This window comes from Polistes fuscatus, unplaced genomic scaffold, assembly GCF_010416935.1.
Source record: "Polistes fuscatus isolate 324 unplaced genomic scaffold, CU_Pfus_HIC Scaffold8, whole genome shotgun sequence".
Classification (NCBI taxonomy): Eukaryota; Metazoa; Arthropoda; class Insecta; order Hymenoptera; family Vespidae; genus Polistes; species Polistes fuscatus.
In genome coordinates, this window is record NW_025113162.1 from 4,304,933 (window position 1) to 4,319,096 (window position 14,164).

The window sequence follows — 14,164 nt, forward strand, 5'->3', positions numbered from 1 at the left end:
AATATATTTACACTATTTCGTACATTATTATTAAATATATACGTATATATTTATATATAAATGTTCATAGAACAACGATATACTGCTAAGTTTTATATTAAGTTTCGTTAGTTTTATTCTTATGCAGTCGAAATCTTACTTCAAAATTATGTAATAAATCGAACTTGTAATAATCGATCACAATATTAAACAAGTTTTTCTATTGGTTCACTTGAGACCGTGCTTATAGTAATATAATCAATTCCGTTAAAGAAGACTCTTTAAACCTTTTTCGAATACGCGAATTGTAATTAATCATTATAAATAAACAAATAAAATACTAACGACGTCACGTATTCGTTGATAATGAAAGGATAACAACAACAAAAAAAAGAAAAACAAAAAAAAGAACAAGCCTCTGCATTCCCCTTTGTTGTATCACATTTATATACGTACATAATCGTAATAAAACGATTATTGGACTATAAAAAAATTTGTTATCAGAGATCAATTATTATAGTAAGGAGTGTCGACGTAATTAGACAAGTTGGAATGTTATATGATCACGTCGGTCAGAAAATAAATACATCTCATGTTAGTCTCGCTGTTCTTATCGGTTAACAAATATCCAACATTCGTTCTCATGGAATAGGATCTAGCAGATATTCTCTAATTCCACGTCCATTTCGTTCTCTTCATTTCCATTAAAACGGTCGATCGTGTCCCTGTTGGAAAGCAGACAGACTTCCATGGGGTTCCAGGGATAATGAAATTTGCATCTCTCGCGGTCGCGTTTTACTCGCTATCAGAAATGCAATCGTTTAGTTGTACCTTCCGGGCGTCGCCATTGCTCGAATAAGCGACCTTACTGTAATCGTATGTCGAAGAATGATGCTTCTTGATGCACCATTTGACGGCTACGTAAATCGCCGCGATGACAACGATTATCAAATCGATCGAGAAGAAAACGGTTAACCAATAAAACCACATTGTTGACTCGAATCGCCAGGCCAAATTCTGAAGAACGCACTGGGACTCGCCGAAATTTGTCAATAGTTTGGAATCGGAGTGACAGGTCGTGCATTCACCATCGGTAGCTCCGGAACAGGTCAGACAGGAATAGTGACAGCTTCCGCATACCTTTCTGGTACTGGATTCCTCTATGATGGCATAACTTCCTATCGGACATTTTTCCCAGCATTCATCCTCATATTGGTACCAGTTGGATTTACATTCTGAAAAATGATACAACCTTCGTTTTCCATGCTATTCTATTACTATTGTATACAAATTCTAAAAGAACTACTTTTTTTTTTTAATACCGATGCATACTAATTTTATAAGAAAAAGAATAAAAAAAAAAAAGAAAAGAAAAAACATAAGAGAGATTATCACCAAATAACTCGTAGGATATTGATCAATACACCTTCCAACACTACATATGAAAGATCGTCTAAGCAAGGCTCTTCAAATAAATTGTAAAAAGACATGCATAAATTATCCACTATAAATAAATACGTAAAAGCATTTGCAGGCATCTCTATCTAATACAAAACACAGACTTACACTTTTTGTGTCTTTTTTGTTTTTGTTTTGGTTACATCTATGTAAAACAGCGAGAGGAAAATAGGTTTCTATCTCGTTAATCTCCATTATCTTCGTTTCGTCATTACGGTAGATAGTTATTTTGTAACTCAATAAGTAATTTCTTGCTTTTCGTGACCGATTATATCCCAATAAGCAAAGTATACCTATCATCGAAGGATCACTAAACTTTCCTTTCGCTGCAATTTACATCTCGGCATGTTCGCAACATTGAAGTACAATTTCTAGCGGTTGAAAATGCCTCTACATGGAATACATAAATACGATACGCAAGCACATAATATCTTGATAATTCTGTTTGCATTCGAACAATAATATACGCACACATACATATACTATGTACACATTGTTTAGAATCTAATTATAGCTCGCTTAATTAAGTTGAACATACACGTCGAGCATATAAAGTCAAGATCGACCATAATGAACGTTCTTCGATTTATTATATTATAATATCTATTATCCAATCTTGTATTAATATAAATTTATAGACAAAAATATTTATTACAATAACGTACCAATTGTTACTATATATCACTTTTTACAAAATTTACCTGAAAACAAAAATTGTTATTTGTGGATCATGTAAAAAGTGTGTTCACGTTAAATAAGTTCAAAGTTTAATATAATACAATATATATATATATATTATTTTCTTCTTCTTCCTCTTTTTAGCACATTTACAATTTTCATCCCTGCAAATTCAAGGAGCCTATCATCATTTGAGAGAAAATCTTTACCAAAAACTTTACTCCAAGAATTTCAAACAATGATAGTCTTCTTGAATTTACAGGGATAAAATTGTAAATTTACTAAAAAACTTTACTCGATAGGTAACATTTGGAACTTTTGTCGTATGCGTTAGAAAATACGCTCGGAACTAAGTCGATTTAAGTACAGGTCTATTTTCTATTCTCTTTATTCGATTCTTTTTAAATACTTGGAATGTAAATTAAAAAAGAATACAAGTTCGTTATTAGAATAGAAATTTTGAGCTCGTCGATCGTTAATCGCACATACGTTTAATACTTACACATTTCCCACCCAAATTTCATAGACAAGCATAGAAATTAGATTAAATACGAAAGATACCAAAACGAATTCTTTAATATTTTAAAGGTATTATTATCAAAGCAATAAATAATAAACATATAGGTCAGGCAAAGCAAGCAATACGAGCAATAAAGAAGACAGAATACGAGCAAGCACTTATTGTTAGTAAAGATAATTATAATAGTAATATTAGAAGCAAGCAATCAGAGTCGAATTAAGGGAAAAGCTAGAGAAACAAAGAAATTTGAATATTTATTATATCTTCGGTTAGAGAACTAACATACGTATTATAATACGTGCATAAAATAAATGTATGTATTTTTGGTACACGGGAAAATGTTTTTCCTTGTTCAATTTATCTAGAGAAAGTTGTATTAAAATGTACAAACTTTTTAATACTTTAATCGAGGGATCTCACAAATAACGAGAGGATGGTTTGGAGCTCAAAGTTATGATCCTTAATCCGACTCTGTATACGGTTACAGGATTTAATATAGGAATCATATACAGTAGAGAAATAAGACTCACCGTGCTGGTGAAGCTATCAGAAGGATGGGTCTTTTTTTGGTACTGGGTGTGGATGTGATTGGTATTGGTGATGGTGGTGGTGGTGGTAGTGGTTGTGGTGGTGATGGTGGTGGTGGTGGCTGAGCTGACAAAATCCGCGCCGCAACTTCCGCCCAGGAAGAGCCCAACGAGTACCTAAATACGTTTTGTGAACCTGCTATGAAGTAGGGAGGGGAATGGGAGGGGAGAGTTGGATAAAAGCTATGGTTGTCACGTCGACAAAAAATCTACCTAGTTCCTTCCTTTTCTGGATTACATAATACTCTTTTTCTTCCATCTTGGAGAAGAATGACGACACACGATTTTCTTCACATAGGACGACAACGGGATTTTTTTGAATTGCTGTCAAACAACTAGCTTTCGCTTTAACTTTAAAAAGACTTCATCAGTTTATTTTATTTTTCTCGTAGCAAGTTACTCAGAACGTTGTTGGTTTGCGGTCTAAAATGCCTCACTCATTGTCGTGCAAGTTTATTTTTTTTTCTTTTTAAAAGAACTTTTAGAATGTAAACGTATGTTGTTTGAACGTAAAGTATGTTGAACATAAAGTATGTTTCTTGTTGTGCCTGCGTTGGAAGGTCACGTATGAAAAATACGAAAATTATTACAATCTCGTTTCGAAGTTGCGCGACGTGAAAACTATTATTTTAACGCGATACCTTTCATTCTTTTTCCCAACGGTTAGGAAAAAAAAGAAATTACGTGTATTTTGTCTACAAATTTAACTACTAACCCATAAGAATAACCTCAGATTTAACGTTTAACAATTCTTTTTCGTTCTTTGGTACTGGGAAATCTTGTAGTAAGTTTAGTCCTTGCGATAGAAGGGTGCTGAAAAGGTGTCAAAATTGATTATAGTTAGAATAGTTAGAATATAGAGCTCGTGCATTCATAGAAGTGCGTATTAAAAGTAAAATATCGATGCACGGATTTATGCTATTTTGAAATAAAAATGCGGTTCTCAAGCATTATTTTGCTAAGCAATCGTAAAAGGTAAATGCATGAAAAGAAAAAAATAAAAAGAAGAGATAAATTTTGTTTTCATTCTGTACAAATAAAATGGTTAATAAAATTTTTATTGATTTTTGAATTTAGTTGAAGAAGAAAAAAATTAAATAAAAAATAAATTTGGGAAAACAAGAAATAAGTCGATTGAAACGCGTATAACGAACGATGATAACAAAATGTATGTAGGGGATGTAAATTAAAAAATTCCACGTTAATCCGAGCTCGGTCGTTCCGCGAAATACAGGTTCGTAGAGTTTGTATTAAAATTCGTTGAATTATTTCCTGCTGCGTGGAGAACGAATAAAAGTTGATTTTGAATATTTTTTTTTATCGTTTTTTCTCTATAGCGATTATTTTTATTGATTTTTGTGTACCACCTACTACACACTACCATCCTTTTACCATTTGTAATATTAATTCCATCTTCAAAGTTTACGTTTGTTCGTGAATTCTACGAAAATGTTATATTGTAATAACGAAAATACTTTTCCAATATATGTATATACACTAGAGTTAACGACTAGAAATAATAATAAAAAAAAAAGAAAAAGAAATTGATGTTTTACGTGATTTGAAAATGTACGGTTCGTTGATCTCACGTTCGTAGGAAAGTTAATTCTCTCTTCACATTTACCGCGGTTAAATATTTGTCTTATTGTAAGTTTGAAAACTGTTGGGAGAGTGAAAAAAAAGGGATCAAGCGGTAAAAACTTTGTTTCTAATGAAAAAACACCGAAGGGAAAGGTCGCGTACCGACGGAACGTGTGTTGTTCACGAGGGAATCGTTTGACAAATATCGAAGAGAACACTTCGATTGTGTTCATTTATTCTTTGTTCTCTTCCTTTCTAGTTATTGTTTTTCTTCTTATTATTATTCTTATTCTTATTCTATTTCTTTTAATTTCTAATTAGAATCAACAAATTTTTCATGTACTTTCGTATTCAGGATATTCTCCCATTTTTAATTCCTTCATGATATACAAATTTCAATATCGCATATAATGATTCCATAATAATTGCAATTACTTATACAATATATTATTATGTATATGTGTACATAAATGTATGTGGCAAATCCTCGCGACCTGCTTGCGTCCGATCCTCTATCTTTTATATTTTCTCTACAAATTCTTCTCAATTCTATCCCTAATCATTTCTTTATAGTTTCAAAGAAACAAAAAAGAACAGAGAAAAAAAATACCATTCAAATTTGCATATTTTTTTTTTCGAAATTGTTTTAAGGACATTCAACGCCAGCTTGTTGCGAGGAACCGATCGCACGTTCTTCTTTCTTCAATTGTTTTCTTATTTCTTTTTTTTTTTCATGTATCGAAGAACACTATTAACTTAAGATATGTCGCCTCTCCAAGCAAAGATACATTTTACAATACATACAAAGATTTACAATAGATACATTAACAATATGGCGGACCGTACATGGAGGAACAACGTCGGAATACCATTCTCGATATTGAATTTTGATTTTGATCATATTTGCAATCAATGATTTTAACGTAATATCGATTGAAATAAACGATATTGAAAAATATCATTTGCTATATCTAAAGAGAAAGAAAAAACAAAACAACAAAATAAATGAAATTATTTCGTTCGACGATTTTGTAAATATTAACAATTAAATCCAGACAAAAAATGTATAACAAATTTGTCGTCAATTTGAACGTACAATTCTCTCTTCACGTATAAAATTTATTAAAATAAATAATTCTGGATATCCGCTTGTCCCACCGTGACGTCACAAGTATTGTACATTTTGGAAGATACGTCACACCTGAACGAATTAAAATACATTCAACGTCCATTGTACCACTTAACAGCCACGCCCGTACCATTTTAACTTTTTTTTCTTTTTTTTTTCCTTTCGTGATTTTCTTTTTTTTGATTTTTTTTTTGTGTAAGTTTTTTTATTCAAAAGCTAGCACGCTTCCACGCTGATTTACTTTTTTTCCTCTATAATTGACTGACATTTGAAATCAATGAAATTATTATAGTTTGATCAATCCCCTGTCCTATCTCTATCTCGTCACGTTTATTAATTAAATTACGTTTTTACAAGAAAAAAAGAAAAAAGAAACATTGGAACAGTCGATCTTCGCAGTGTCAAATCAGCGTCGAAGTATAACGATGAAGAAACGTTTTAGCCGTTAATCTCGGTTATTCATTTCTTTTTTTTTTTTTTCCTTTATTTTTCTTTTCTTTTTTCACTATACCTTCATATAACGAGTCGCGTTTCTTTCATTGTGAAAAAAGGTAATGAGGTATTTTTAGAAAACGTTGGCTTATGCTTAAATATTGTACGAAATGTAATTTTAAACTATCATCAATTCGACGTTTCCCCCATATTCTTTTTTTTTTCTTTCTATCTGTCGAGTTATTTTCTCTAACATTGATACACCGTTTTAAAAAAAAAAATTTTTTTTAGAGTAAAATACTACACTTTATTGTTTTCTCGATCAAAGACACAAAATCGGTACAAACGTGCAGCCAAACGATCATCGAAGTTATATTTTCAACGAAAAACCCTTTGATTATCTCTAAGGGAGCGTAGCTATCAATTCGTTCCACCGTCGTATGAAAATTTTTTTTCTTTTCTTTTCTTTTCTTTTTTTTTTCCTTTTCCCCGTTTGCGATACACGAAACATTCCGATAAATTCGTCTATGGTATTTTCTTATGTACATTTATAATACATTATATGCATGTGTGTCTGATATATATAATATATATATGTATATATAACGCGTGCGTTCGAAAGAAAAATTGTTAATGTTTTATTCAAGACTAAACAAAAATGGAAATAAAAAAATAAAATCGAAGAAATAATTATCGTCGTATTATTACAGTTTTTTTTTTTTACACGATTTTACAAGTCGAAAAAACGTAATGAATTTTGTTTAAATTAATATCTTGAAAGTAAAAATGAAATTTTCATACATATCCGAGTTTGTATCACGCATTATACACATATACGCATTTTCAATTGGCCTAGTGTTATCCGTTGGATAGAGCATTTCGCAATGCATAACTTGTGTTTGTAAGGAAGTTTAAAAGCTAAACATTTGATTACGTTGTTGCATAATCAGACGTAGCTTGTAGGTTAGCATTAAGTTATTATTATTATTGATATTATTATTATTATAATTAATATTATTATTATTATTATTATTATTATTATTAATATTATTAATATTATTATTATTATTATTATTATTATTATTATTATTATTATTATTATTATTATAATTATTATTATTATTATTATTTATCGTCGACGATGGCTGAGTCGGTATTTTGTTACACCGATATCTTCGATCGTTTTTAAAACTATGATATTATATTATTATAGGCATATCTATATGTATATATTTATATATAAATACATATCACATAATATTCAACAAACATGACAGTTACACGTAAAAAATTATCTATTAAATACGGAAGCGTACTCTTTTAATTAACGCTCGCTATAGGTTTTCGCGTACTTCTTTTGAACGACACAGGAAGAACACGCGTGATAAAAGGAAAGAAGTTTCAAGTTGAAGATGTATGGCAAAGTGGGTTGGTTGGTTGGGAGGGGAGGTAAAAGTTAACGAAATACCGATCCCATGTATTTTATGGTAGCCTCCGTTTAATAAAAAAGTCAATGGATATCGTAAATCGTGTGAGAACAAAGTGAATAGAGATTTTACCGATTCCATGTACGTATTTTAATTATGCAACGTTTCGAAGTAAGTTGGAGAATAGTTTATATCAAACTACGAAATTGTGTCAGAAAATGTGTCGAATAGTTATGCGAGAGAAATTTAAAACGGGCTGTTAGAAAATTTCGTTATTTTAAAACGAATCAATTTTTCGCTTTTTCTTTTCCTTATCTTTCTTTTTTTTCTTTTCTTTTCTATAACAATCGTTTTTAATTACGTTCACTTTGTTCTTGAGAAACTAGAAAAGTATCGACGCGATAATGATCGAATGTAAAAATTCAAGTATCATTTGATTATTTTTTTCTCTTCTTTTACGAAACAACTTTTATTTTATTCTATTATCGTCCAATCGTGAGATTAACGAGGAAAAAATAATGGGGAACAGTTCTAAGCCGTTAATTCCGAACTCTTTTTTCTTTTTTCGTTTTCTTTTTTTTTTTACCCAACGCTTCACGGTAATGCGAATAACCCGTGGTGGTACGAATTCGTTTTAAACGGAGACTACCTAATGTTTAGGTATAAACAAATGTTCTATGTATACCATACATTAAAATGCACTGTACGTTTTATTCCTTTGGTCGTATTCTACTCGAGAGACCTATTAACATTCCGAAGAAAATTAACGATAATCGCGATCGTGCTATACAAACTTAATTATTTTTTTTTATCATTGGAAAGAAGAAGGTTAACTGGATAGATGCGATAAGTACGATCACGACAAAATAAAATAAAAAAAAGGTAAAGAAGTAGATAGTCGAAGTTCATAAGTACGTCAATCAATCACAATACCTATTTAAATGTTAAGCTTATATAACTTACGCATTTGTAATTCATAATTAATTATTTAACCGCAAAATTTGTCTACCTGCAGACACACGAGAAAGCATATTTAAAAATTAAATTACGAGATGATATAATCATATGTTATCTCTATCCTCGTCGTTTAATCGAACATTGATTATTCTCTTATTTATATCGAACTCACATCATTTAGATCCGAATGTCGAGTTATATAATATGATGCTCATATTCAATCTCTCGTTCAACGGATAATTAAGAAAATACGTGATTATTTGATAGTAGATGTAATTTTGGCACACTAATTAGCATATGATTTAATGATAACCACATAGATTCGTAGCTCTGTGGTCTTTCTAATTTAAATTCGATTTAAAAGAAAGAAAAAAAAAACTAATAAATATTTGTCGATCTAATCAAGAGATGGTTCTTCGTTATTACTTTTTTGTTTGTTTAATTTCTTATTTTGTTTTTCCATCGGATAAAAAAACAACGAGGAAAATAGAGAAACACGTAATTCGATTCGAGTACGATATGTAAGGGCACTAAATGCGCTACACACTTCGAAAGAACGAGTATTTAAAAATCTCTACGGAGTCTATATTTTCTTTTTTCTTGTTTTTCAACTTTTTTCGAATTGAAAAATTAGTACGATAGTAAAATTAGTAGACGATTTTTAGGAACATCGTTTCTAACGATACTTTAGCGTCGCTTTCTTACAAGAATATTAATACTTTTCTTTTTGATCTCATTTTCAAATTGAAAAGAATTAAAATAATTTATGCTAGATTTCTAAATCGTAAAATTCTCGATCGATAAAATTAACGAATCAAATTAGTAACACAGTAATCAAATTAATTTTAAATTTTAATATAAATTAAATAATTTATCGATAAAGTTAAATAGAAAGGAGATTATATAGGGTTTCATTTTACTAGGGAAGAAATACAGATAAAGGGAGAGGAGAATGAAAGATCATCGGAGAACCGTAAACCTATGGCGATATAGTACCCTTACAAATTAAACTGATATGCGATAAATTGCCTCTACGATTAATCGATAACGGCGATAAATTATTCAATCCCAAATGACCATCGGTTGCCGTTATCGCACGTCACATTGCCATTCTTGCACAGCATTCGATTATGATTATGATATGAAATATAATGTAACAACAAGAACGATAAATGTTATTTTAATTTTTGTTTTTTTTCTTTTTCTTTTTTTTTCCCTCCCAATAAAAATTTAACTTACGATCGATCGAAACGAACTACGTTCATTTTTCACGAATTTGAAAGAGTTTTAAAAAGTTAATGAAATGTATTCCAAGCCGTTGCACTGACGAATAATTATTAATTAAAAGTAGTGCAGTAATAATAGATATTTTTTTCAATATGATAAAATAATCTTATTTCATCCATATGTCGATTGTGTAATAGTAAAACAATTAATAATATTTTGCTATAACTTTTCGAAAAAAACCTCGACGTTGTTTGAATGAAATAACTCGTTTAACTGAAGAATTAAATAAGGTACTTTTTTCTTTTTTTCTTTTTCAATAAACGAAACTATTTATGATATCGAATAATTATATTGGTATGTTTTTTTTTCTATTAAAACTCTAAATTGACCAATTATTCAAAAAGACATTATTACCATTGAAAAGTGCTTTTTCATAGTTACCTTATTTCTTTTCACGTCAATTTCAAAATTCGAGAACGTTTGATTTATTTTACATGAAATCGATGGTATATGTTTTGTTTTTATTCTTTCTCCAAAAATTTCATCCATGAGATAGCAATAATGGATAAAGAGAAGCAGAGGAAAGCGGAGAAGAGTGTTTCGGTTAAATTCGAGGAAAAGTGATAAGAAAAGAAAAGAAAAAAGGAATATTCAAGGCAAACGTTAAAGAGAAATGTTCGACTTTCCGTGTTAAACGGAGAAATCAGTGAGCTTGCTCTTGGAAAATATAATATTATATATATATATATATATAAATATGCATAAAGAAAGAAAGAAAAAAAAGAAAGAAAAAGAGAGGGAGAGAGAGAGAGAGAGACACATTTGGAAGGTTTAATTTGGCCTAGCATGAAGGCCAGAACGAGCAAGCATGCCGGCTAACGACGAATCGAAAAGTGGGTCGTTTCGTAGGCGAAGCAGCAGCAACGCGACTCTTTTCTCTCGATTTTCCGTTTCGTTTCGTTCGCTCGAACGCCAACCGAAAGAATTATTCGTTTCATGCACCCTGAATGTTCTACAGCAGTGTGAGTCAAGCATGGTGCTGCTGGCACCACCAGTACCAGTACCAGCAGCAGCAGCAGCACCAGCACCAGCCGAGTAAAACAGTACACAACAAAATAAAAAGGAAATCGGTAGCATGGTTGCTGTTGTAACTGCTACTGCTACTGCTACTGCCACTGTTACAGTTACTACTGCTGTTACTACTACTGCTTCTGTTTACAACCGTTGCTGTTGGACACGAAAGGACGAAAAAATGTATTACCTGAACTGAATGTGTTCTAACATTCATTCGATCTTTCTTACAGTACGTACATGTTTGTAACAGTTCGATATCAATACTGTACTTTTATCAACTTTCAAATAATAACTTGCGATATCGAAAGATGGAACACATTTGCGAATTAATTATAAATGTTATTTAATTAAATTTTCATTATCGAAATTTGTATGTAAAATCGATAAAACTAATCTATTTCAGTTGATGAATTAATTAAACACATCAATAAATATAGAAATTTTCATTGTTATATAATCGATTTGATTAAAATTTGAGAGAAAAAGAATAAAAAAAGAAAAAAAGAAATAAATAAGAGGAAAATGTTCGTAGCTGCACGAGTTCGTTTTTTTTTATACTTCCATTTCAGATCGGAAGTACCAGCTTTCTAGCCAATACCAACGCGGACATTCATAGTTTTCCTTTTTCTACGGATATATCGGCAACGATTTTCCAGAGCTCTTTTGATCCTTTGATCTAACAGGAAAAACACGCACACACAGACGAATACTCGTAAAAAAATAGAATCATATGTATACGTACGTACACATTAACGTATACGTGAGTTTAAATAGTGAAGCAAAATTTCTACGCTATATCGATGAAGTTGAGTTTGGCGTCGAGCGAACGATCAAATTTTGGTCTCTCTTTGAACAAAATAATTCGTCCTTTTCTGAATCTGATCTGCGCATACATATATATATATATATATAAAAATCTTTTTCCCTTCTATTTTTCTTTGTTCATTTACTTTCCAGATTTTAACGAAATCTAGCATTCACAGTCGTTTAGTTCGGAAGCGAAAATTAACGAGATTTTTCGCAAACTGTTTTTCAAACGAACTCTAATTTTTCAACCAAAATGCGTTTAACGTCTGTACATAGCAGATACGTTATGTACCTACGAGTTTTCGTTTCGGAGTTATCAGAAAAAAGGCACAGTCATGTTTTGTACGAGAAAAAGAAAAAAGGAAAATTATTTAAAAAAAAAAAATGTGCGGTTCAATCGCCGCGACGTTCGTGGAAGGTTCAATCGTGCAAATATCTTTATCCAAGAAATATTTGGAGGTGAGCATAGAAAGGGAAAGGCAAAGAGAGGATGTATAGGTTAGGATAGCTCATTGTTTCGGCAGTGCTGATGGCTCTGCGGATATTTCCCTAGGGAGGGTTGAGATAAAAAAAAGAAAAAGAAAAAAAGAAATGTGGACATAGCAGCAGGGAAACGAGAAAACGAGAAAACGAGAAAATATAAGACCCAAGATGGAATATACGCCAAGTGAAAAATGTAAAATAAAACGGAGAAAGTAAGAAAGAAAACTAGAGAGAGAGAGAGAAAGAGAGAGAAAGAGAACGCAGATGTAAAACGACATATGGAGTAATAAAGATGTTTAAAAAGAGATGTAACAAGAAAGTGAGAAAGAGAACGAGAACAAAAAAAGAGAAAAGAGAGAAGAAAGTAGAATGAAATTAAAGGGAGATATATAAAAAGAAAGAAAAAGAGATAGAAATGTGTCTTTTGTTTTTTATCTCTGTCTCTGTCTTTTTCACAAAACACATTTGACAACAGTAAATATCCAAAATGACAATGTACTTTGAATGATTTCAAGTGGATTACGAATCCAGTAATGTTTTTTTTATGTATGCAGGTATGTATATATGTATGTATGTATGTATGTATGTATGTATGTATGTATGAATGTATGTATTTATGTATCAGAAGATACGCGAGGCAACGTTCAACTAGGATCTTACATAGACACGCGAGATCGCATTAGTAAGAATTACGTAGGAAATAGATCTATAGATCGATCGTGTATTGACCATAAGTGAAAACGCTCGATCGCGATCTCGTAAATGGCAGCTTTACTCGCGGTACCTCGTTATTTTCTCCATTTTTCATTTTTCCCATTGACTTTTTTTCTTTTTGTTTAATCGTGCGAAAGAAGAAAATGTCATGGCAGATCATAATAATATATCTTCTAACTGATGTTCTCATCTTTTTTGTCTTACACATATATGGCATATCGAACAAGACTTTTGTTGGAAGCGCATTCACTCCAAAATCGAATCCTTTAGCTTTGTTATTCTTTTTTTATTTTATTTTATATTTTTTCTGTTTTCCATCGAACCGAAAGTAAAAAGTGCAAAATTTTATTTTTTTCTTTTTTTTTTCAGGTCAGGAATATTTTTTGTTCGTTCGGAATATAGAAACAAAAAAAATTTTTACCATTTATATATATATATATATAAATGCTCGCAAAAATCTTTTTAATCTTTCAGATTTAAAGGTATTGCTTCGTTTATGACAAATGTATAATCAAAATCAACGTATAAATATTTTTATTTTGTTTTAATAAAATTATAAATATCTCTCTAAATATATATATTTATATTTAGAGAGAGTTATTATAGATTTAATATATATAAAATCTAAATAAGGATAATTTTAAATCGAACGTAAATTTTTGAGACAAATATTATTAAGCAATTTTAATTCAATGCCGGTGAAAAATAAAAAATGAGATTAAGATAAGACCAAAAGAAACGATTGATAGAGCGAATACCTATTATATTAATAATCCTTCTACAAATAATTGCTAAAATCACTTCGCACAATACTTCACTTTACAATACAGTCACTTTAGACAACAACAAAGTTACCATATGCACCATTTCAACCACGATATTTGAACTCCTTCCATTCTTTCGTTTATTTCATTTTTATTATATGATAGAGACGAAGACATAGAATTTGACTAACCCTAATCCTAAACGATATACGTCTAGAGGTTAGGCGAGGTTGTTTGCGGGGGTTTGTGGTGTCCACTGAACGTGGATACTCATACGGATAACACACGTTCGAGAAATCGTATGAACGAACCCTTAAAAGATTCTTAAGCTCGATGTCTTGTATCTT

At 30.9% G+C, this 14,164-nt stretch overlaps 1 protein-coding gene across 3 annotated transcripts in view; it reads right to left on the bottom strand.

Moving 5' to 3' along the window:
• Positions 1-219: 219 nt before the first annotated feature.
• Positions 220-14,164, bottom strand: part of LOC122524951 (furin-like protease 1) — a 181,234-nt gene continuing 167,289 nt past the window's right edge. For 2 of the 3 annotated variants that reach the window (XM_043647471.1, XM_043647473.1), the window contains one exon: positions 220-1,214. In XM_043647471.1, coding sequence (XP_043503406.1) covers positions 775-1,214 — 440 coding nt within the window. In that variant the 3' untranslated portion in view covers positions 220-774. Of the gene's footprint in view, positions 1,215-3,447; positions 4,036-14,164 lie in introns of those variants that run through there. The other variant, XM_043647472.1, reaches the window with a different exon arrangement.